Below are 24,971 nucleotides of genomic sequence, written 5' to 3' on the forward strand. Positions count from 1 at the left end.
TTATTCCTCTACTGATTAATATTTTAGGCTACTTCATGTTTGGAAGATTATAAAAGCTACTTTAAATATTTTTTACATAACTTTTGATGCACATTTCTAGGAATTTCTGTTGTGTTCATTTATACCTAGGAAGAAATTGCTTGACTATAAGTTCTGCAAATGCTCTGCTTCACTGGTCCCACCAAATGGCTTTACAGAATGGATATACCAATTTAAACTCCCACTAGCAGCATGTGAGAGTATTTGTTGTCCACATCTTCAACAATACTATCATCAATCTTTCTTTTTGCATTTTTTCATACTAGCTAGAATGTAGTGGCATATAATATTTTTAACTTCCACTTCCCTGAGAAATGAGGTTTGTCAAATTTTCAAGTGTGAATTCACCATTTATATTAACCATGCGTACTTATATATTAAAATTTTATGCTACTTTAATGAAATTTTTATTTAGATTGTTGTTGTTTCACATACAATTGGAAGAAGTCATATAGAGAAACACCTTATACACATTACCCCATATGGCCAATGGTAAAATTTTTTTGGTAAAATTACAATATCAGAACCAGGAAATTGACACTTACACAAATTTCCCAAGTTTTACTCATTTGAATATATATTAAGTTGTATACAATTTCATTACCCTGCGGGTTTGTTTATCCACCACCATAGTCAAGATCCTGAACAATTTCCCTCCTTTTTATAACCATATTTGCCTTAATTTTATGCTTCACTCCCCTGTCCCTAACCTTTCATGACAGTTAATCTTTCATCCATTTCTAAAATTTTGGCATATCAAAAATGTTGTATAAGGGACTGGGGATATAGCTCAGTTGGTAGAGTGCTTGCCTCACATACACAAGGCACTGGGTTCAGTCCCCAGCACCACACACACACACCAAAAAAAAAAAAAAAAGTTGTGTACCTAGAATCATATATACTCTTTTGGAATTTGATTTTTCTTTTTTCTTTTTTTGGCTCGACATAATTCCTTGGAGATTAATCTAAATATTTATATATATTAATAGTTTGGTCTTTTTTAAAAAATAGAGCTCTCAGTCTTCTTAATGACTTGTGGATATATCTATACACATATGTATATGTATATGTATATGTGTATAATTTGTACAGATTTGCTTGTGATATGTATATATTGCAAATATCTTCCTTCAGTATTTTGATAATCAGAGTTCTTTAATGAACTTCATTTTATCATTCTTTTCTCTTATGGTAAGCACTTTTTAAGTCACGTTTAAGAAATTTTTGCTTTTCCTAAGATCATAAAGCCTTTTTCCTATTTTCTTCCCAAAGCTACATTATTATACTTTTTATTCTTGTATCTATGACCCACCTCCAATTAACTGTGAATGATTTGAGGGAAAAGTCAGGTCATTTTCCTCTATACAAATGTAGCCGAGTCAGCACATTTATTGAATAGGTTCTTCTTTGTTGCGCTGAATTCCAGTGACACTCTTGTTACAAATCACATGGTTTTATATTTGTTTCTAGTCTCTATTCTGTTCCATGAGTCTATTTTTCTCTTCTTGCAGTAATACCATACTATTGTGATTACCATGACATTTTAGTAAACCTTGACATCTAGTAGTATATATCCTTCAACCTCCAAAATTTTCTTGTATATTCTAAAAGTCCTTTGCACTCACATATTTTAGAATGGGCTTATTTATTTCCACCAAGAAATTTGCTTGAATTTCAACTTGAATTGCATTGAATATATAGATTGTTTCTTTGTTTGTTTGTTGGTTTTAAGCAAGAACTGACATTTTAGCAGTACTATGTTTTCTAATCAAGGAATGTGCTCTCTTCACCTTATTTAACCCATTAAGACTTTCTAAGTTTTAGGATAGAATTTTTTCTACCTTTTCTCTGAGGTATTTCCAGGCATTTTATTTTTTGAATACACACACACACACACACACACACACACACACATATATATGAAATATATATATATATACAAATGAAATATATATATATTTCATTTTATTGATCTATTGCTGGAATATAAAAATAGAATTTATTGACTTGTATCTAGCAATATTGCTATATTTCCTTGTTAATTCTAATAATTTTTTTCCTTCTTAGTATATTTTTGGAATATCTATACACAACCACGTCATCTGTGAATACTGACAACTTTATTTTTTCTATATTTATGCCTTCCATTACATGTTATCATTTTATTTCACTGTTTTTAACCTTGAAGACAGTATTAGAAGAAGTGATATTGGATCATGTTATCTCATTCCAAAATTCAAATATAAATTGCTCAGTATTTCACTGTCACCTACCAGGTTATCTGTCTGCTTTTTATATATAGACTTCTACTCCTGCTTCTCATCTATTCCTTAGGTATTTTGTCATATACAAATGCTAGATTTTATCAAAGATGATTCTGAGTCTTTCAAAATGATGTTGTGCATTTGTTCTTTATTCTTTCATCATGATAAATTATGTTGATTGCACTTACAAACATGATGTGAAACTTACCTTGAAACATCAAACTTACCTTGAAGTTCTGAACTTAATCTCACCTGGAGATGTTGTGTATTATCAGTAGGCTAAAATGCTATTTAAGAAACTCAGACAAAAATGGTCGGTCATGAGAAACTTTCCCTTCTTTTAGTGTCCCTACCAAATGTAGGCCTAAGGAATATGGTAGGTTTATAAAATGAATTGGAAACTTTTCCTTCTGTAGTTATCTCTGGAGTAATTTGTACAAGACTGATATTATCACTTCCTTAAATGCTTAGAAAATTCACCAGGAAAGCCAATTAAATCTGAAAATTTTAATGTGGGTAGTTTTGAATTATGAATTAAGTTTATTTCAGTAGATATGAAACTATTCAGAATTTCTATTCATTATTGTGACTGTTTTGATAAAGTGCTTCTCAACAAATTTCCCCATTCATAAATATTATCAAAGTTGTTGGTCTAAGGTTGTTTATAACACCCTCATTATATTTTCTACTTACCTACCACATGCCTCTGTTGAATCAATGGGCCATTCCTATTACTTCACCCTAAATATGCTTATTTATAGTTTCAAATGACCTTCATTCTGTACTCTGATGTACAGTTAGTTCTCAGTTTTTATCTGATTTACGTGTCTTTAGCTCCTTCATGACCTTTGTGGTCTACTGAAATTTTCCTTTATCCCATCATCCTCTGAATTTCACATCACACACACACACACAAAAGTATGGGAGTAGAATTCATTAGTGTCTCTATAGGGCTGTTTCACATTCAATTTAAAGAGATACATTTCCATAGGATTATCTTTTACTTAATTGCAGTAACAAAGATTCATGCACATTTTCAAAGCTAATGAGCTGTGATTTTTCCTAATAACATCCATGAATATTGCTTTCTCTGCAAGGTTGAAGCTGTATAGTTTGGGACCACATGGGCATGTCTCCTGCTCACTGCTGTGCAGAGGGAGAGCTTTTGTAAACTTCCAAGCTAAGGATGAAGTTGAAGATTCTTTTCATCTCTTGGCTATATGTTAATAATAAATAACCCCTGCTTCAGAATACAATGACAAGTTTATCTATTTCTCATTTAATAGCTTAATCTACATCTCTCTATGGGTTATGTTCAGTGTTATTCTGGGGAAATAGATGAATAATAGGGACTGTACACTTCTAAGAACCCTGGACTCCCATCGCTATCAAATCCACTAACTCTTCTCTTTTAGAGTACTTCTATCCATAGGAGAAGTATATCTGGCTCTGTATTCACTTCCATCTACTCTTGAAGGACTATTAATTCATCACTTAAAACTATCTACTTTGTCATATATGTATTTTTTAAACGTAAACAGTGTGTTTTATATAGTTTTACTAAATTATAAACATTATAAAAGCAAATGTTGTTCCTGTATTGCATGAGGATCTTCTGCATTATCTAGAGTGCACTGGCAGAAGTAGAAAGAGTATAGAAAGAACTGGGCATAGTGGTCTAGCCTCACCTCACCCGCATGAGGCATGCTTTTCTTTCAAAGGGACTGTCTCCATTTCTCTTCTCTGTGGATGTTTCATGTATTCAGTGATATGGAGACTTGGAAGGCTTGCTTTGAATTATCCTCATGGCAGCTAATCTGAGCAAGCCTGTGAAATAATATCAGATTGCCATCCCAGGTCCAGGCACTGTGCCTCCAGTCTAAGATGATAGAATTACACAAATCCAAAGAGCAGGGCCCTCAGAACTCTGGAATCATTCTATTAGAGATAACACTGAGCCCCTCTGGACTGTAACAAATCATCACTCAGGCTGCTCCCTGTATCCACACGTATCTTTTTGTTAAAAGAAACTTTGGACTTCATGGTTCTTTCAAAGTAATTCACACTGCATACTGTTAGCATCATGTACCACAAATCGGTCTTCTTTTTTTTTTTCTCTCTCTGCTCAAATGCCTTTTGGAGATATACACTTTTACAATTTTCCTACATCCTTCTCATTGATTTTCTTGGTTTGATGAGACCAGAGCAACTCTCCATTCTGAATTTGTTAATCAAGGATTAGAAAGCCCCAATAAATAGGATTAGTAGAACTATAACTCCAAATAAGCCACTGTCATCAAATAGCGTAGGAAATTCCAAAAGTGAAAATATGGGACCTTTCTTGCCCATCCCCAATAATTTTAAAATGAACAGCTTCCCCATAGGAAGTATCTAAAACCCTTTGTTTTATTTGTTTAACTTTGGTGGAGGAAGAGAGAGTAAATCCAAAACTAATAATTGGGAGATTTCTTTGTTGCCACAGAAAAAATCATTGATTACACGGTAACAGAAACATTTTGTCCCAACTTAAATAAGCATCAACACAATTCCTTTTCAATCCCACTTTTTTTTCCCCCGCCTCTCTTCAAGTAACTATCTGGGTGATGCAGTGTCTAGACTTCTTGGAACAAGTGATGGAGTCTGGAATTTATTCTGCGGCTTTGAAAATGGCTATTCAGGGCTCCCACGCACTTACATGTGAATGTCCTCTGCCTTAAGAATATGCAAATAGCACCAGGCTGATTACAAGAAAAAAAAAGTCATCCACTGATGCTGTAACTTCTAGCTGCTACTTAATGGGGAAATATTCTGTGAATTAATCTATTTTATCTGCATCACCTCATCATATTCTGCTTCCCATTAGCTATCATATAAAAATAAATATATAATTTGTATTCATAAAAAATATGGCAGACATTTTGAAGTTTTGGGAAAATACCCATAAATGAAATTAGCTTAAAGGACATACATACATCCATATCTGTTATGGTCTTAAAAAATAATCCACAAGAATGCATCAAGTCAAGGACAAAATTATTGTCACAGGTCGTTCTCTTAGTCCTTTGTCATTTGTTAGCTGGATAAAATGAAAGCAGTCTCTCAGGCGCCCACATCTAAGCAATGCTTGTACAGCCAGGATTATTGAGTCTGAGCGGAGTTTATCTGGGCTCTTAAGGAAATCAAACTGTGTGCTCAGAGAGAAAGTTCAGAGTTATTTGTCACCAATAATCTAAAGCTGAGGGTTGAGCTTACACAGAGCTGTAGCCATTTCCTGGAAGTACTTGCTCCTGATTTTACAAGACTGTCACTTTTTTAGGCTTTACCCTAGAAAATAGAAGTCTCCCACAGAAGAGCTTTAATACAAAGTTTATCTGCCCAAAATAGTCTAAAAGGACATAAAAAGTACTTAAAATAATTCTGTTCTTAATTTTCAAACAAATTTTCAAAATCTTCTATTATTATTTTTTATGACATAAGAAAAAGCAACCAGAAAGATTTTTTTCATTGAAAGACATATATACACACACACACACACACACACATACACATAAAACATGAAAATGAGGTGATCTCACCTATACTATAAAATCTGTAATGGTTCTGTTCAGAAGAGCACTGTAAAATTAAGTTCCCAAGCATTTGGGCTAGTCCCCTTATAAGAAAATTAGGTATTCTAAGTATAAAGTAAAACTAAAACATTGAGTGGAAAAGAATGGCAAAAATGTCAATCAACGTTATGTTACTCTATATTTCGAAATTGGAACTTCAAGTAATAAACCCCATTGAGAAAAATAAGTTGATACCTATATTACATGATAATGATTGAAAGAATGCTCTTAGAAAAGTATTTATTTAACTTCAAAAATAATAAGGTTGGTTGAGGAGCTGAATCGTGAGTCAGAAGAACATGGGCTTGTTCCCAAATATATGTGGGTCTAAGTTTCTCCATTTGTGAAATGGGGAAACCATCCTGTTAGACTCAAAGACCTGTTCTGAAGAAAGTACGAGTATATGAATTGCTTCCTAAGTGGTTGAGTTTTGGCCATGTTCTAAACTGCATCAGATGTTATTGGAGAAGTGAAAGATTAATGATCCATTTTTACAGAAGCAAAACATAGATGAAGTTTTGAATAATTAAATCATTTGAAGAAGTCTAGCTAAGAAATCACATACAATGTTCACATTAACCACACTGCCTGGGAATTCTTTAGTTTGACAGAAAGGTCTAAATAATTGAGTGGATTCTCATATGAACTAGTGAACAGTGCTCTAAAGGGCCAAAAGGTTATGTCCCTAATGAACTCTAATGCACAGAAATGCCTCTTTAGAGATATAGACAGTAGAGTGGATGGATCAAAATAACATCTTTCATATGGGTGCCAATTAAGCCCAGTTGCAAAGCATGCAATTACTAACTGTACAATAAAAAATACCCAAATAGATGAAGGATGATTAACCTTTTACTAGCATAGGGTATATCTGGCTAAAACGTTTGTTTAAATGTTACCTAAAGACGTTAGAGATGGTGGTGAAATGAATACCTACTATGAGCTCAGAATTATCAATGACTAAGAGGCTTGCACAATTTTTAATTGAAATAAAAGCTTTCTGCCTGCAGAAAAGTCATGACCACAAGGTAGAAAATCAGCCACAACAGTATCAATTTTGCACTTGGACAAATTCCTACTTGGCAATAACATTCCACTTGCTACGTTATCTGCTAGGATTTTAGAGTTAAGTAAAGGAATGTTTTCCAGAATGTGTTCTTTAGAGCATTAGATCTAAGCAAATTTTATAAGTGCTCCAAAAATAAAAGTTTTAGAAAAAAATGTTGTTTTAATCACCGATAAGAAGGATTTGTAAAATATGACTTTTTAGATTTTTATTATCTGTCATTTTCAAAGAGAAGGATATGTTATGCAGCATTGTTTAAATGCATTAGAACACAGAATGCTTTCCTCTCAACATAACTGGTGTTCCAAAAAACACATTAAAGGGGATGCATAGAACATTGTAAATCATATATCTGAAATGGCCAGGAAAATATTATTTACAACAAATTGCTAGAGCAGTTTTATTGATAAGCTACATGCCTGCCACAGTGTTCTCGATGTGAAATTTTATTTGCTGAAATGTGATTCTCATGTTCTGTATGTATTTGAAAAATTGATAGCAGTCAAACATCTGAATACTAATTGTTCACTTAGGAGCACAAAAATGATGATGAGCAAAGTTGGCTAAAACATTTGTTTAAATGTTACTTAAAGACATTAGAGATGGTGGTAAAATGTATACCTACTATGAGCTCAGAATTATCAGTGACTAAGAGGTATGCACAATTTTTAATTGCAATAAACGCTTCCTGCCTGCATTCTTTTATTCAACTATTAAACAGTTCCTACTGAATACCAACCAGGCATTACCTTGTGTAGGGACAGATTCACAACTTAAGCCTGGATCATACTTTTAAGAAGACAGTAGTCTGGACATAGTGATAAGCACTGTAAGAGGACAGAGGACAAGGGTCTCTGATAATATTCATTTATAAAATTAAATTATAAATATCATTAAGCATTTCAAAAAATTGCTCTTGTTACATAGTAGTTTTTATATGAAGATGAGCTATACTCAGTTATTCATGGCCACACATAGATTACAAACAAGAGTTTGGTTAGTTTGATTTAGGGTTGTGTCATCAAGACTGCCTCTATTTTTAACAACTAGATATAATAGAAGAGTGTTTAGTTTAGGATGGAGATAACATTTATTCCAAAGTTGATTTAGTAATATAATAGTCTATGAATGTTAAACAGTCACAACTGATGGGTTAGTCTCCATTAAGGTATTTCCCTTCCTTTAGATCAAGTCTCCTGGGCACTGTGAGGGCTAAGATACACAGAACAAGTAATTTATGTTTTCCATATTTACATGGATCCTTAATATTTAATCTCAGCAAGTTCAGAAAAATACTGAATTAGAGGCTTTTGATTTTCTGTAGAAACCATTCCTCTAACCTTGATGAATTGAGAACCTTGTCTCATGAGATGAATCTGGTTCAGAAGTTTCATGATATTGATCAAGTTTAGAAGCTCTGAAACATAGTTCATGCCATAGGAAAATTTAATTCTCAAACAGTAGAACTTTGAGTTTACAGGGAGAATGTGTATTAAAAATAGGAATGTTGGTTATACTTTATGCCTATGTAAGTGAGGATGTGATTTTCCCGGAGCTCCCTTTCTTCATTGCAAAAAACGCATGTCATTCCCAAAAATACACATTTTACTGACTATTAGAACTTGCAGAAAAATGATTTGGCTGTTTTGTTATTCAACCCAATGGTGAACACTTGGAAATTAAAGGAGTTGGAAAGGAAATACTGAAAGTGGCCTTGAGAATGGGGTGGGAGAAGGGAACACAGAGACCTCAGCATTATCTGCAATACTCCATTTCTTTTTTTTTATTAACAAAAGTGATGCAAAAATGATGAAGCTATATTTGCCAATTTTGAATGTTTCTACATAAGTACTTCTTGCATTATTTCTCTATTTTTTTAATTAGAAAAGAAAACATTATTAACAATTAATATGATGATTCATTCATTCAACAAATACTTATAGAGAGTTTACTGCATGATAGCTGCTAGCAATAAAATGGAGGAAAAAAACAGACATCATGCTCACCCTTTCAGAATTTGTTTAGATGTAAAATATGAGATGCTTGAGCTATTATACAGAAGGTGTGGGAATTGGGGTTAAGTCACTTAGTGAGGCTACTCTTAGTACTGAATCAGTAAGCAAAGGTCATTCAATGCTCATGGAGGGACCTACCTTATTTTTGGTCTAAGTATAATTACACCCCATGCAATGGCCTGGTCCACACATATAAAGTTGTCTCATGTGGTATATGATTTTTCTCTCTGGTTGCAGCCTCAAGTTCACATGTATTTTTCTTTGATTCCCTCTAGTATATGACTGCTGCTGCTCCTATGCAAGGGACCTACATTCCCCAGTACACGCCTGTGCCTCCGACAGCTGTTTCTATTGAAGTAAGTCTAACCCTGTCTTACAGAAATAGATTAAGGGAGGTCAATCTCAGTCAAATAAACTGTGGTTCTCAGGATTCAAGAAATCCTCATGTATAATTTTTGTGCTGATCTAAACTTTGCAATGGCAAGCTTGGTATATGAAAGTATGCACATTATTTTCAAGCATACCTTTATTTTGCTTTGCATGTGAAATGATCTAATCTGATACAGAGGTTTGAGGGGAAGGTCATTTTCACATTTAGAGAAAATAACAGAAAACAAATCACTACGCCATCAAATGTTAACCACAGATTGTCATAAAAATAGGGAGGCAAAACAGTTTGCAAGTATGAGAATGAGCTAGATCTCTAGTGCCTTGTTTTACATTTCAAAGTATGGGCCCTGTCCCCACCATCATGTGAATCACCTAAGACTTTGTTAGAAATGCAGGCTGTCAGGTACCACTCAGATCTACTAAATTTGAATTTTTATTTTAAGAAGATCCTTCCATAATTCAGTTGTGCATTGAAATTGTAAGAAACGCTGGATTGGTGCACTAATTCTCACAATTTCTTCACATTAAATTTATTTGGAGAGTTTTAGAAACGATTGCTTCCTGGATTCTACTCCCAGAGATTCTGATTCACCTATCTGGAAAATGTCCTCCTATACATGAGTATGTTTAAAAGATCTCAGCTGATTCCAATATATACCAGTGGTAGAATGCCTAGCATGCAGAAGGCCCTGTGTTTAATTTTTAACAATAAGGAAGGGAAGGAAGGAGAAAGAAAAAGGTGGGAGATAAAGGGATAAAGAGAGAAAAGGAGAAAGAGAAGAAGGAAGGAAGGAAGGAAGGAAGGAAGGAAGGAAGGAAGGAAGGAAGGAAGGAAGGAGAGAAAGGGTGGGCAGGGAAGGGGGAAGGAAAGGGGATAGGAAATGAAAGAAAGACACTGTTCCATTGAATAACCCTTGATAGATTTGTAGCTTCCTATAGACAAGAACTCGTTGGATCCCTCTTAACAGTGTAGACATCATAAATGATAGTGTCATATTGACCTTAAAGGAAACATTATCCCTCTCCTTTTGTCTTTCATTTGGGATGAATCCATCCCCTCTATACCTTTACTACATAAAACCATCACGCTTTGTTGAAAACAGAAGGCATAGAACTTCATGGAGGGAGAGGTGAAACACTTAGAATCTATTCTTCCCTCTGATTCTGGCTGTTAATTTTCATTTCACTGCCCCCCTTACCCCTCTCCTAATGCATATGTACATTATGGTCACAGAACACTTCCCCTCCTCAGCTGAAAACCGTCTGGAATTGACGTCTTTGCTGCTCCATAAATCGGCCAGCAACTAGCACATTTGTACTGCACCACATGAAAATCCACTGATAAAGAGATTGATAGAAACCTTCATAGACTAAATTAGATTTGTTAAAATACCTATTTTTTGGTGTAACAAATGTTGACTTGTACCAAGTTATAGAAAGTGCAGAGGGCACTACTGTGTCGTTTAGATAACTAATATCAAATTTTCAGACCTCTTATATGTTCTAGACATATGGGACCCAAAGAATTTGTCATATTAAATAGGTTTTAATTTGATCTCTACCAAGTTATAGAAAGTGCAGAGGGCACTACTGTGTCGTTTAGATAACTAATATCAAATTTTCAGACCTCTTATATGTTCTAGACATATGGGACCCAAAGAATTTGTCATATTAAATAGGTTTTAATTTGATCTCTACCAAGTTATAGAAAGTGCAGAGGGCACTACTGTGTCGTTTAGATAACTAATATCAAATTTTCAGACCTCTTATATGTTCTAGACATATGGGACCCAAAGAATTTGTCATATTAAATAGGTTTTAATTTGATCTCTAAATTTCCAAAAATATGTGATTGAATTACATGTTCTTTGCTATATTCAGCTCTCAAAAAGGAGCTATGCCATGAGTAATCCAATAATCCAGGCATTCTAGGTGCTGTGAACATAGATCTCTGCCACATGTTTGCATTTCTTTATGTCTTGATTGGCACATGCCAATCAAAAGAATTGAAACATTTTGATTATAATCAATTAATATGGCCCATTTCACAGGGTAGTTTATTAGAAATGATATAGGTAAATCTGGAGTCTGAAAAGAAGAACTTCAGTGAGAAAAATATAAATACACTCTGACATACTGCCTTTCATTTGTACTTATAGGGAAAAGCACTGATTCATTTTCCATGTGAAAACTTTCATTACACATTCACCAGAATCCATAAAAATAAATGCTGGTGGGAGAAAAACTCAAAACAGCATATAGTACCTTTGGAAAGGAAACAATGAATGTCTCTAAGAAAAAAATTTTCAGATTCTAAGGAAGAATTTCAGGGATCTTTAGTTAAGTGACAAGAGAATTGACCAAGAGCATTTGAAATTCAACATGACTGCAGGTGTCCAAGATTATAACTAAAATCAGGAGAGATACCTTCTTCAGTTCTACTAACAACCAAATAAATCCATGTACATCTCCCTTGGAAACAAACATAGGTTCCTGATAAATGACCAGCTCCAGAAATTCATTCTTGCCAGCATCTGTGAGAAATGAAAGATACAATATGAACAAAAAAAAGGAAGAGCAAATCTAAATTAAGGACAAGTTGTTTTGTTTTGTTTTGTTTCCTTTTTCTGGAAACTGTAAATGGATTTCAGTTCATATCTTGGAAAACAAAGCAATCTAAAACAAATTACTGAAGGCAAAACCTACTCAACTGTATCCTTTGAAAAGATTTTCAAACTTTGATGGAGATTTTTATGAAGGACAGAGTCCATTATTTTGCCAAATGATATGGACAAGGTACAGTAAACTACCCCCAGGCAATTGTTTACATATGCAAGTATTTCTAGGAATCCTGAAAGAAATTTTTGATTAAAAACTTGTTATTTAGTCTGACTATATGTAACCATGGTTTAAAAGTTCCAAGAATGGGCAAAATGATTTTTTTTCTGACAATATGACTATACCAAGGACTTCTAATGGCAGAGCTTATGGTGTTGCATTAGAATGAACTTCCCAACCCTTATCCAAATTTATTCTTTGCATTGCTTTGAGTGCTTATCATGGTTTCATGGAGCTGAGAGCGTTTCTTCTCAAGCCAAAAGAGTATTTATGATTCATGAAGACAAGATCGTTTATGCTAAAGAAAATAAGGTCTTTGTGTACTTATGTGCCTCCTTAGGGTGTCGTTGCTGATACTTCTCCCCAGACAGTGGCACCTTCATCCCAGGACACCAGTGGTCAGCAGCAACAGATAGCAGTGGACACATCCAACGAACATGCACCTGCATATTCTTACCAACAGTCAAAGTAAGTTTGGGTTATTGTAAGCTCTGCCCTTCTAAGATCAAACATCTCAAAATCACTCTTTTAAGGTGTATCCATTAGTTTGGGTTGTAAAAACACCACCCCAAATTTAGTGACAAACATTGTTTAGCTCGCTGCTAAGTGAGCCTATTTGGACTGACCTTGGATGACTGTTTCTTCTGACCTTGGCTGGACCTAGAGTCTGGGTCAGTGGCTGAACAGCCACGTAGCTCTGTTTCAGGGTAGGGGCTGGTTGTTGGTTGGATGATAGAACTGAATAGGCCACATGTTCTTGATCATTCTGAGAGCTAATTGAAAGGAAGTCTCAGAATTTCCAAGACAGCAACAAAGGAAGTCTAAAGAGATCAAGCATTCTTAATTCTATTTGTGACTCCTGGGGTATTGTTGCATAGGACAAAACAAGTCATGGCCAAACAGAATCAATGTAGGTGCTCACTGTGAGAGGGAAGAATTGCATTAATTTTCACCAAAGGCACATACTTATCCAAATAATTGGAACATTCTGATGATGATAAAATAATGAGGCAATTTGACAGTTCAGTATATTAGAAACAGTCTAGTTGAAAACTGAAAAAATTTCCAGTATTCACCTATGAAACTTCATAGTGAAATTCCATTTTATTGTTGAATGAAAACAAGTGACACTTCTCTTGCAGAGTTGCTTTGAACACCCAGTTAAATGTTTGTGGAAAAAAAAAAGGATACCATAAAATACAAATCATAGAAAATAGGTTCCTACTTAGGAGTTAAGGGGCAAAGAAAAAAACATCAAGTAGACAGAATTACTCTTGAAAGTTCTTAAGCCACTCATAAAATAAATTGCCTTTGTGTTGAGTAAATATACAGACTAAAATTTGAGAGCTTTTTGTTGAAACCAAAGGAATTAACAATAGTAAAGTCTACACACAGGTAACTTGACATGCAAAGTGCTCCACTTTGTACATTACAATCAAACCCCTGGTGAACAGAGAATTCCCAGATGATCCTCTCAATAGTTTGGCTCTATTTCTTGGTCATTTTACTTATTCATAAAAAAAATTATTTGACACTTGTTAGCACAGTAGGAAGGTTTTACTCATAATTATCACAGTGTGTCAGGATTGTCACAAAAGAGAAGAGAGATTGGGCCCAACTAAAAATAGATCACAGGCAGGTGGAGATTTATAGCCAATCAACAGAGGGAAGGGAAAATTATTAAAAGGAGACAGCAGGAGTAGGGAATTACTACTAAACCAATTTAATCAAATTCTTACTGAAAGAAAATCAAAGATGGATAAAATCAAAGGTGCCACATGAGAAAATTGATCAGATATTAAGGACGATTCCATGTCAAGGATAGGAAACTCTGGCTACACTGACATAATAAATAAACTGACATAAACAAACATAAAGATTAAAAATGTAATAGAAACATTAAAAAATAAACTGATATAAAGAAGGGAAACAAGGGGTTCTATGACCTAGAACTTTCCTACTAGCAGCTAAATAATTTCTGGATCAATGGAAATAATGCTTTCACTCATCAAGTCAGCAGTTTTTTTTTTTTTTGAGCACCTATTATGTGACAGTATTCTAAGTGCTAAAAAACGATCAATGAAAAAAGCGGATTTCTCCCCCCCTCTCCTGGAGTTTATTTTCCACTTATAATCAATAGATCAATCAAAAAACAATTTTAAAAAAGACAGAATTACAAAGCAGATCATTCAAATATTCCAGGGGATATAAAATGATGAGGTCAACTCCCAGGATTTAGTATTGGAGAAGACCTCTCATATAGGCCTGGGTTCTTGGGGAAATTTAGAAACAAGGCATTTTAAGGAGAGGAAATAGGCCATTTGTAGGCCCTTGGTGGGAACATGAGGCTGATGTGTTGCAGACTAGAGGCAACCATTCCAGGAGGTTAGATCAAACAGAACAGCTGGTACCAAGCTTTTGCCCCTTAAATACTTGACTCTCTATAATGATACTTGGTTTTACTCAAAATGAGCTCAGAACTCTTGGGAGGGCTGTAAAAGAAGAAATGATATCATTTGATTCACAAATGTTGACTCTAATACCACTGAATATAGAGGGATATATTTCAAGGATGGCTTTCAGCATGCAAATATCCCCCTTCTTGCAACTCTCCAAAGACTCCTCCTTTCCCTGACCAATTAACCGAGCTTCAGTTGCCCCAACTTGTTATTCCACAATGAGGTGTACTCTAACTTTCTCAAGGATGTACTATCTCAGGTGTAAAGCTCCTTGCCATGGTCACATTATGATTTGGTGGGGAAAGGTATTCCGTCTAACCCAGAGGGAGTATCTCTGCCTCTGGCAGATTCTGGTGACAGTTTCCACATTCACTTCCAGGGCCAGAGCCAAGTTCATGCATGATAACAGCATCATAACCAGTTATACCAGTAGACATGGTCTATCCTCTGGATTTACAATCCAGGCTGGGATTTAGTTCTCCATGTTCAGAAAATATGCATTCTATATGGAAGAAAATGAACATGACTCTCTTTTAAAGCGCTATAGTAATAGGAGAATGCACTTCATATTTCCTGGCTTGGTAAGCCTGGGTGGTGGTTATGGCAACTGGAACTGAATCTTGGAGGCAGGAGCAGCATTTTAGATGGTGTAACAGTTTGATCAAAGTCCAAGGGTGGGAAGGGAGCTCAGAATGCTTCTTCAAGAAGTGGAGGTAGAGTAACAGAATTGTGTTCAAAAGATGATTAGATTTAGATGATTATATCAGGTGCCACACTGAATTGCTTGGATGGCATTACCTTTGTTCTATGACTACTACTTTTTCAGCCAAAGTAGGCAATGAATTTGATAGGAAGGGAAATCAGCAGTGCTATTATTGCTATGACTTAGGAAAGAAGTAGCAAAGTTCTGAAGTGTCACCATGGTAGGTGCAATGGTGGGAAGAGGAAGGTAGAGTGGAAGATAGACTGAAAGAAGAAAAAACATAAATAAGACTTCAAAATTCAAAAGGAATCAATGAAGCTCTTCATGCCATTAACAGAAGCAGATGAGATAAAAACCCACGAGGGTGTGACTTTCTGGAGAAAGACAGGAATTTAATTATCCTTGTGATGAGTCCATTCTAATAAGCTCTACTCTTTGAAGTATTTGAGGAATTCTGAATCTTAGCACATACAACTTTCACTATTGAAACATGTGTATAAGTTTGGTTACACACCACGGTCATTTCTCTTGAGCCACGGATTTTTATGGTTGACAATGCTGAGTTTTCCAAAGATAATAAATATTCTGAAATGAAATCTCCATCCCATGTCCTCACAGTGGTAAAACTTATGAGGAGAATTGCCTTGACTGGAAGAATTAGATTCTGCACTCACACGGGAATGTATGTGGCAGGATGTTCTACAGCTCATGCTCAGTGCTACAAAAATGAAACATTCTGGAACATGGAACATTTCAAAAATATGACATGCAAAAACCACTTTTATTGCCCTTCAGACATTTTTTAAACCTGTAAAAATGTTCATAAATTCTGTGCATGTTCTCAACTTCCTCTTTTGGATATGATACAGTCTTAGAAGCTTTTGACTTGAAACAACAATAAAAACAAAATAGTGAATGAAATAAAAAAAAATATACTAAGACAAACTACATTTGGGTGTGGCAATCACTCCTGGAATTTTATAAAAGGAAGTAATGCATGAGACTCTATTCAGGTGTTTGTTTTTTTTAATCAGGTTCAGTCAAGAGAATCTGACCTGGGTCATGGTAAGACAGATTCTTCAGAATCATTTGAGGAAGACACTGGGAATTAAGCTGAGCATTTGGATCATGCAAAGTGGGTTCCTTTTCATTGGCAACCATCACTGGGAAGAGTTTGAGGGATGCAAGAGCACCCTCAGAGACACTAAGCAAGCATTTGTTAGAAAGCAGGCACAGAACAACTTACACAGCTTGCTGTGTACACTTAATAAACTCCTAGCTCTGTTCTTTAAAGTTAACTGACCAGACCTGGTATAAAAAATTCTCTCAGGTTAGATTCAACCGTATTCTAGATATAGGACTATGTCGTCCTTATAAAAGCCACTCAGTCTGCTCTGTGACAATTCTGATTTGAAATCAATCCTCAAGCAGTATCCGAAAGTGAATTGTGTTCTATACATTTCCCTAAATTCTTATATCCTTCCTGTTCCTAGTATAATGGAGAGTATCTCTAAAATAATTTAGCCAATCCACATTTTCTTAAATATGCCAAATCTCACAAATGGCAGCTCATTTCCAACACCATTATGCTAATTAACATGCCACTACTTTCATTAGGCAACCCATTTCTAACAATCATTATGCTAATGGAGATATGGATAGCTTAAAGTACTTGTACTACCTCTGGCCTTTTTGATTAAATGCTAGCTGACCTCTTGTGGGGTATGAAATTCTAATTAGGGTAGCAGAGTGCCCCTGAAAAGTAGCTTAATACATCACACATACATTTAACACCAAAGCCTCTATACTAAAGATACTGTAAATTAAGTTACACCCATTGTAACCAAAGATTGCAAGAGAAAAGTTTGAGAAATATAAATGATAGGCCTATGAATTATGGAACTATATTTGTGATCTGTCCATTCCAGATTCCACTTTCCAAGCTAAACTATAGGACCACACATTTATACTTATGGTTTCTTGTTTTCTTTAAGAGAAGCTATTGATGCAAAAGGGACACTCAGCTCTTATCTCAGGAGGAAATGTTCACTGTGGTTTCTTTTGGAACTTCTATGGAAATTCTAATTTCACCCAAGATTTCTATTTGTTTATTTGATTTTGTGTTATGAAAGAAACCTTAAACTAACTAGGATCTGAAAAATATGTCTTCAAACAAACTTAAATTCTACTATGCAGAACCATAAGCCCTTTGTTCTGACTCCACCTTTGTGACATCTCAGTTACTACTCAGTTATTTGGAGCTTGATTTTCCTCTTCAAAGTGAGAAGATTGGGCCATTCTCCAAAGAGCCTAAATTAGGTATCTAAATGGGAGGGGGGGGGAGATTTACCACCATGCCCCAAGTCAGGGTTGGAAAGTGCCCCAAGCACTTCCTAGTCAAATTATGTTGGGATGCACTGCCTTTTAAAAAATAAAATAGCTTTATTTTATTTTATATGGTGCTGAGAATCAAACTCAGTGCCTCACATGTGCTAGGCAACTGTTGTACCACTGAGCTACAACCCCAGACCAAGGATACACTGCTTTAAACCAAGCCAAATGCTTTCTTTAATCAGAGCTCTCTCCAAAACTACTAAAATACAGTATTAACGAGCAGGATCTTGTGACCCATGCCTGTAATCCCTACTACTTATGAGACTGAGGCAGGAGTATCTCAAGTTCTACACCAGCCTGGGCAACTTAGCAAGATCCTGTCTCAAAATAAAATTAAAAAGGATTGGGGATATAGCTCAATGGTAGAGCACTCTTAGGTTCAACCCCCAATATCGAAAACCAGAAAAAATACTTCCAATACTTTATTTCCTGAAAGATTATGGTGCATGCCCCTTTCCTCCTATGGAATGCCAAGATATTTTTTAAAAATATATTAAATTATTTTAAAAGTTTAACAAAATTTTTAAATTGTCTATGTGTTGATTATTTTCATAGTAATATAAAGCATTGCATTGTTTTGAATTTTTTTATCCTGCTATTCTTCTTTGTGCTTTAAGTATTTGTTTAGTTTACCTGTAGATAATCCAGTATTAGGAGTTAAGTGTATAGTTTTTTTCTCCAAATCCTGGACCACAGAATACTTTTTTTATATAGCATTGCATGAAGCTAGTCTATGAGAAATTTCTCTGGGAAATACTGAATCAGTGGATTTCTTAAATACTAAATTCTAGCTTTCAAAAATATGGATTGCTATTTCCCAACTTGTAAACTATTTTTTGTTGTTGTTGTTTTGTTTTTATTTTTATTTTTTGTTTTCTTTGGAGAGGGAGCTGATAAGAAGATTCAAAATGAGTCTATTCATCCTGACATTAAAAAAAAATACTATTGCATTTTATTTTTATTCCTCAACTCTTCCATGGCTAATGAAACTGTGGGAACACAAAATTCCTAAAAGTGGTCAGTACAGTGATGACATGTAATTATTACTTACGAGTCACACCACCTTCTGTGTTCAGTGCTTCACAGTTTGCAAATAGTTTTCAAACTCATCTTTTTCACGTGTTAATTATTCTAGGTTTCATCTTGTTTTCTTGCTATTCTCAGAGTCCAACTTAAAATGTTCTCTATACTAATGATCACAAACTTGAGAATTTAGAATGCTTCTATTTTTATAAATATGGGGGCAACCCATAAATACTGTGTAAATGTACACATTCACACTTCATCTGAAGAAGAGGGAGTGGAGAGAAGTGAATTTAATTCTGTTAAACAGCAACACCTTTTTCCTTTCAACTTCGGCTAAGAACCATGAACATGTAAATTACAGCCCTTTATTTCTCCTTATTTGTTTTCATGTAGCAATGAGGACCCTTTAAGGACAAAGCAAATTATGGAAGGGTACTGTTGGAAATTATTGTATAAGGTTTAAAACATAGAAGCAGCTACAGCTTTAACATTTAACATTTATATACACACATATATTTATTATATATTCATACAGTATACACACATATATATAGTATATGTATGTGTATATATATACATATATATGTATATATATATATATGTGTGTGTGTGTGTGTATATATATATATACTTTTTTTTTTGTACTGGGGATTTAACCTAGGGGAACTTTACCACTGAGCTACATCCCTGCCACCCATCCCCCCTGCCCTTTTTGGTTTTGTTTTTTTATTTTAAGACAGGGTCTCACTAAGTTGCTGAGGCTGACCTTGAACTTGCAATCCTTCAGTCTCAGCCTCCTGAGTCAAGTGGAGTCATTGGGATTACAGGCATGTGCCACCATGCTCAGCTTAACTCATAAAAACTGATGCTTCTGAGATCAGTGCCTATTGAGGACTTGAGCAGGGAGGGTCTTTTGTGCCACCACTGAGTAAGACAACTTACTGAGTTGAGCTGCTCATCATAGAGATTCATGGTGTTTTAGGCTTTTTCTCTTTATTGTACAGTGGAAAATGGGAATGGAAATAAAGAGGAGACCAAAACACAAAACCAAGGAAAGAAAAATGTTGGTTCTCATAGAAAAGATAGATTTTAGAAATACATAAGAGTCAGCCTACAGTTTGCAAAGGCAGAGAAAGACAGCTAAAACATTGACCAGGGTTTTTATAGCTACTACTAATAAAATTCCCTTTATTGTTGCTATTATGAGAATTCTAATTGCATTTTTTTCTTGAAGAAATCCTACTTTTTCATGTGACCCAGGGGAGAAAATGATATATCCTCAGAGACTTAAACTATTGGTTAAAAAAAATGAAATATTCACTCTATCAATTAGTTGCTTTTCTTGCATGATCTAGGAACAAATTAATTAGGTCCCTAATAGCCACAGCTGGCTCACATGATGGATTTATGCAAATTAAGAAAAAGAGACCTTTTGAGGCCATTTTAGGCAAGATATTATCCATTTTAAAACACTGTTGAGGACATTATGTGAATTTCAATAAGGCCCATCCACTTGATTAGGGCAGATGCAGTCCTGTATCAGATTATATAGATTTGGAAGAAGACAGTTGGTTAAAACTTAGCCCTTCTCCCTTAACCATGCATCCTGTATAGTAAGCAATCTGCCTACCTGTACCTAACAACCCTTTGTGCTAAATGAAGCAAATGGGTATGAAAAATAACCTTCGGAGCTTATTGCTATAATCTGTGCCTGGAGGAAAGAGATCATCATTTAAATGTGACTTGCATGCATAGAAAGTTGTATTATTCACCTGTTTTCTGTTGCTAAATCAAATTTACTAAAGGTGGATAGTGTATAAAGAAAGGAGGTTTATTTAGCTCACAATTTTGGAGGCTGAATGTTCAAAATTGAACATTCCTATCTCTATGGCCTCTTGACAGTCCCCTTCTGGGGCCACAAGAAGGCTTCATGGTGGGAGTGTTAAAGGGATTGCATGATCAGACAAGAAGCACAGAATAGAGAAGGAAGGGGCTTGCTCTTTTGTAACACCTTACTCCCTCAAGAACTAACTCAGGATCCCATGAGAACTTTAATCCCCACCAAAGACACACACACAATGGCATGCCACTGGGCTCCATGTCTTCAAGGTTCCAACCTCACCTTCCACATTTCCACACTGAAGATGGAGAGTCCAAAACATGAACCTTGGGGAGAACATGTTCCCACCATATCCAGTCCATAGCAGGAGTGCTGTCTCTCTGAGCCCTATTTGACGATTATTCATCATATTTATTGCATTGGAATCCAAAGGTATTCTTGGTTTCTTTACCTTGATTTTTAATGTGAACAAACTCTCTCACTTGAACATATATTTATGTGAAATTGGCAGCATTTGACAACTTCATAGGCTAACTATGCTTTTCCAAATTTCTTTCTTGACCACGTTCTTGCGCTTGATATCTTTGAACGTCCTCGCTAGAAAAGAGCACAGAAGACAGTTTTCAAAGCTGCTTTGATGTAACAGTCACTCTTATTCAATTGTTTTCACAGACCATAAACAGAACTGAAGAATGTTCATCTGAAACTTTGCCTTGAATGAAGAAACTTCATTGAACAAGAAGTTAGTTGGCTTCCAGTTTGCACAGGCGTCAATGGAAGGCTTTTTTTTTTTTTTTTAATTTTATACTTTACTCGATGAAAACAAAAAGTTTTTATGTGCTGTGCAAATGGTTCCTTTATGTGGTCTGACAGTTTATTTTTGCCATCCTTTTTTTTTATAATTAAAGAAAAAAATCCCAAGAAGAGGGGGTTAAACATCACAGTTTTATGTTTTATCTAGAACATTTAAATTCAGAATTTACCTGAAAGTGTAGATAGATTCTTTTTTTTATTTTTTATTTTTCTTTAACAGAAAACCTGATGTCAAGAGGTGGGCAAACAGAATTGGAACAAATTGTCTTGCTCAGTAACTAAGCTACTTTCTCTCTTTTTCCTTTTTTGTTTAAATCTTGTGTTTTTTTATTAATTTTTTTTTAGAAATATGTAGGTAAGGTTTATCTTGAATCTTAATTGCCTTAATTTTAAGGACGTCAAAGGCTCTCAAGGCAAGCTGTCAACGTCTGGTTAAAAAAAAAAATCAAGAAAAATGGAAATATTGTGCCAGCTTTAACTGGTACAGAAGTTTAAGACTATGAGTTTTTAGGGTGAAAAAAAAAAACTGTACAGTTTAAAAGAAAATGTTTTTTCTTCATTTGAAGAAAATTTGTTGATAAAAGAAACCATGGCAACTGCAAGAATTGGGAAATGCTGGGACTTTTCATGAACTTTGTCTTAAGTGTTGACACAAATCATTCTAGAAGGCTAAAACATTTTACGGTAAAGTTATTCATGTTGGTTTTAAAACAACTGCATTAGAAATAATGCGTGTTTGGGGGGCAGAATGCAGATTTTTTTTATTTACAAAGCGTGATTGCTAGCAAAAGCATTAGTGCTTTTTATCTGCAGTCTTTTTTATGAGCTTTACAAAGTTTTTAGTCAGCTTTGCTTGTCACATTGCAAAATCTAGCTTAAGAGCATTAAAAAAACAAAACAAAACAAAAAAAACTTAAGTAGATAGGAGCTTATGGTCAAAAAGTGCAAAAAACAAAAAAAGCAATAGATAGAGAAATTGTTGACAATTTCTGTAGTCTTTCCTAGTTGTGATCAAATTCAGCCTATGGATGGCCTATTTTATACCAAAGATGAAGTGACACCCTATTACAGTCCAGAGGGTAGAGGTTGTTAATTCTGTTTTGTTTTAAAATTTTTATTTGACCTACATGGCCGGACCAGTTTTTTGTCCTTTGTTTAAACTATCTTCCACTGGTATTTTACTTACTGCAAAAGAAAAAAAAAAGTGTTTTTTTTTTTAAGTCTTTGTTGATATTAGAAGCTTGTACCTGCTGTGTTCAACAGTTATAGCAAGGAGAGTCCTGGGTACCAATTGATAGAGCCAAGAGGCTTTAAATCCTGTGAGCTTTTCTGATTCCTTGCTAACTCTCTTCAATAGTGAAACCTGTGCTGATGGCCACCAATAAGCCAAGACACTTGTTTAACAGGTTGGAATTTCTTTGTATGAATTTTGAACTAAAGATGCTTCCTGAACATGATCTGAAAGGTCACTTGTCAGAAAAGCTGAGTGATATTGTGTGCAATGGTGAGTGGTCTCTGAAAAGGTCTCATTTTGTAACAGTCTTCCTTCTAAATTCTAACACCTCCTGGTTTTGTCTTCTCACTTCAGTCTTTTGTCATCATCCACCATGAATAGCCACCTTGATTGTGCAATTGAGGGGGGGGTATCTTCTTTTTGCCTCTTTTCATATCTTGGTGATGCCGGAAAGAAAGACAAAACAGACGTTTCATTTCAGTTTAATTATCCAAGGCAAGCAGGACTAGATTGAGGGTTCTCTTAATGGAATTTCTGAAAAATGCTAGTTGACAATCAAGTAATTGTATCATTTTTAATCAATAAGAACCAAAAGAATTAGGTTTGATCAATGATAAAAGCCAAAGGAGATATATGCACTTAGGACAATGCAAAAGTTTGTTTAAAATTAAATTGACTTACCTAGAAAACATCTTTGCATTTTGATTCATCAAGTCCACGTTCAACTTATACAGTTTTACCTGAAATTAGAGACAACAGAATGGAATTTTGCTAATTGAACCAATTGCTAAAATGGCTTTGCGAATGAATCATTTTAATCAAATAGATGAAAATCTTTTTGCAAACTAAAGAAGTCACAGGAATCTGACTTATTCCATAAAGAAGGAAGAAATACATGAAGTGCACTATAGAAGAAAACAGGGTAGGCTTTTGAAAACTAAAAAATTCAAAATGTAAATCATATTCTTGTTAGGGCAACATGAGTAAGGAGGGGGACTCATAGAAAATTGCCACTTTTTTTCACTATTTAAATGGACCCTTGTTCTCTTATTTGCCACCCCAGATATTGGAAGCTCAAACCTACAGAATGGCTCCATATCTCTGCAGTCAAACTAATAGCAAAAGTGTATCCAAGGAAATGTCACATGTGCTACAGAGAAATTCAGCTGGTCACACCCTTCCTGATGGTTTTCTGTTTCTAGAGAGAATCCTAGAATGACACATTCTTTGGTATCCTACAGCTTCCCAAGTATTGCAAGAGTGGCACTTAAGTTTTGCCTTTGAATAGTGGGTCCCCAAGTTACAGGGGGTATAAGAAAACATCTTTGGGAACTGTATTTTCTGTTCTTCCTTTTCACTCTCTGAATTCTTTGTATAAATAAGGATTATCCTAGGCATAATTCATTTGAATATGAAACCAACATGCTTTCCTTTGTTTATGTAAAGAAAATATACCAAAAAACAAATATTAATGTGATACAAAGAAAGTCTCATTTACACAATCAACAATGAGGCTAAGAGGTAGCTACCATGTGGCTGATGAATGTGCCTAGGTAACTTCCTGTTTCTATTCAAAACTGCTGCTTTATTTATACATTCAGAAACATTTTTTTCAACTATGAAATTTCAGTAATCTCAATTTTTTTAAGCCACTTCAGGCGAAAGGAAATTACCTGTCATTTTATGTGTCCATGTGTGTTTTGTGTTTAGATTGTTTATGTCATGCCATTCTATAAAATTTCAAACCAAAAAGAAGAAAAAAGCAAAGTTCAAATTTGCCCCCTTTTCCTGACATCTTACCTAATAACTGTTTCCAAGTGTCCAGTTTGGGGTTGGGGGTGGCGCATCCACAGGTAAGCAGTGCTACTCTAAGTGAAAAAGAAAGAAAACCAAAATATGTGTTCAATATATGTGGGCATCAGCATCCTAATCTAATTCACCGTATATAGTGTGGTGATTTTAGTACTATTTAAGACTATAACCTTTTTTAAAGTTGAAGTTGATTTTCCAAGTATTCTGATTCACCAGATTTTTAAGTATTTATTGAAATATCTAAAATTGGTTCTTTATGACTGCAATTGCCAAGACTTAGCCTACCCATTAGGAAACAAACTACAGCCACAATCCATGTAAGACAAACACTGTCTCATCTAAACTCAGTTACTAGGTCAGTGGGAGAATGGGTTTATTCTAATGAAAAGGTGTTGTCAGGAGAAGCAATGTATGTAGTAACTGGACATTCACAGGGCATGACCATTGTCTTCTAAGGACAATTAATGTAG

The 24,971-nt window shown here is 35.0% G+C and overlaps 1 protein-coding gene across 3 annotated transcripts in view; it reads left to right on the top strand.

Moving 5' to 3' along the window:
* Rbms3 (RNA binding motif single stranded interacting protein 3) overlaps nucleotides 1–21,434 on the top strand; it is a 665,566-nt gene extending 644,132 nt beyond the window's left edge. For 2 of the 3 annotated variants that reach the window (XM_077795653.1, XM_026406242.2), the window contains 2 exons: nucleotides 9,268–9,348; nucleotides 12,561–12,692. In XM_077795653.1, coding sequence (XP_077651779.1) covers nucleotides 9,268–9,348; nucleotides 12,561–12,692 — 213 coding nt within the window. Of the gene's footprint in view, nucleotides 1–9,267; nucleotides 9,349–12,560; nucleotides 12,693–21,314 lie in introns of those variants that run through there. The other variant, XM_026406224.2, reaches the window with a different exon arrangement.
* Nucleotides 21,435–24,971: the final 3,537 nt, after the last annotated feature.

The sequence above is a fragment of the Urocitellus parryii genome, chromosome 3 (assembly GCF_045843805.1).
Source record: "Urocitellus parryii isolate mUroPar1 chromosome 3, mUroPar1.hap1, whole genome shotgun sequence".
Classification (NCBI taxonomy): Eukaryota; Metazoa; Chordata; class Mammalia; order Rodentia; family Sciuridae; genus Urocitellus; species Urocitellus parryii.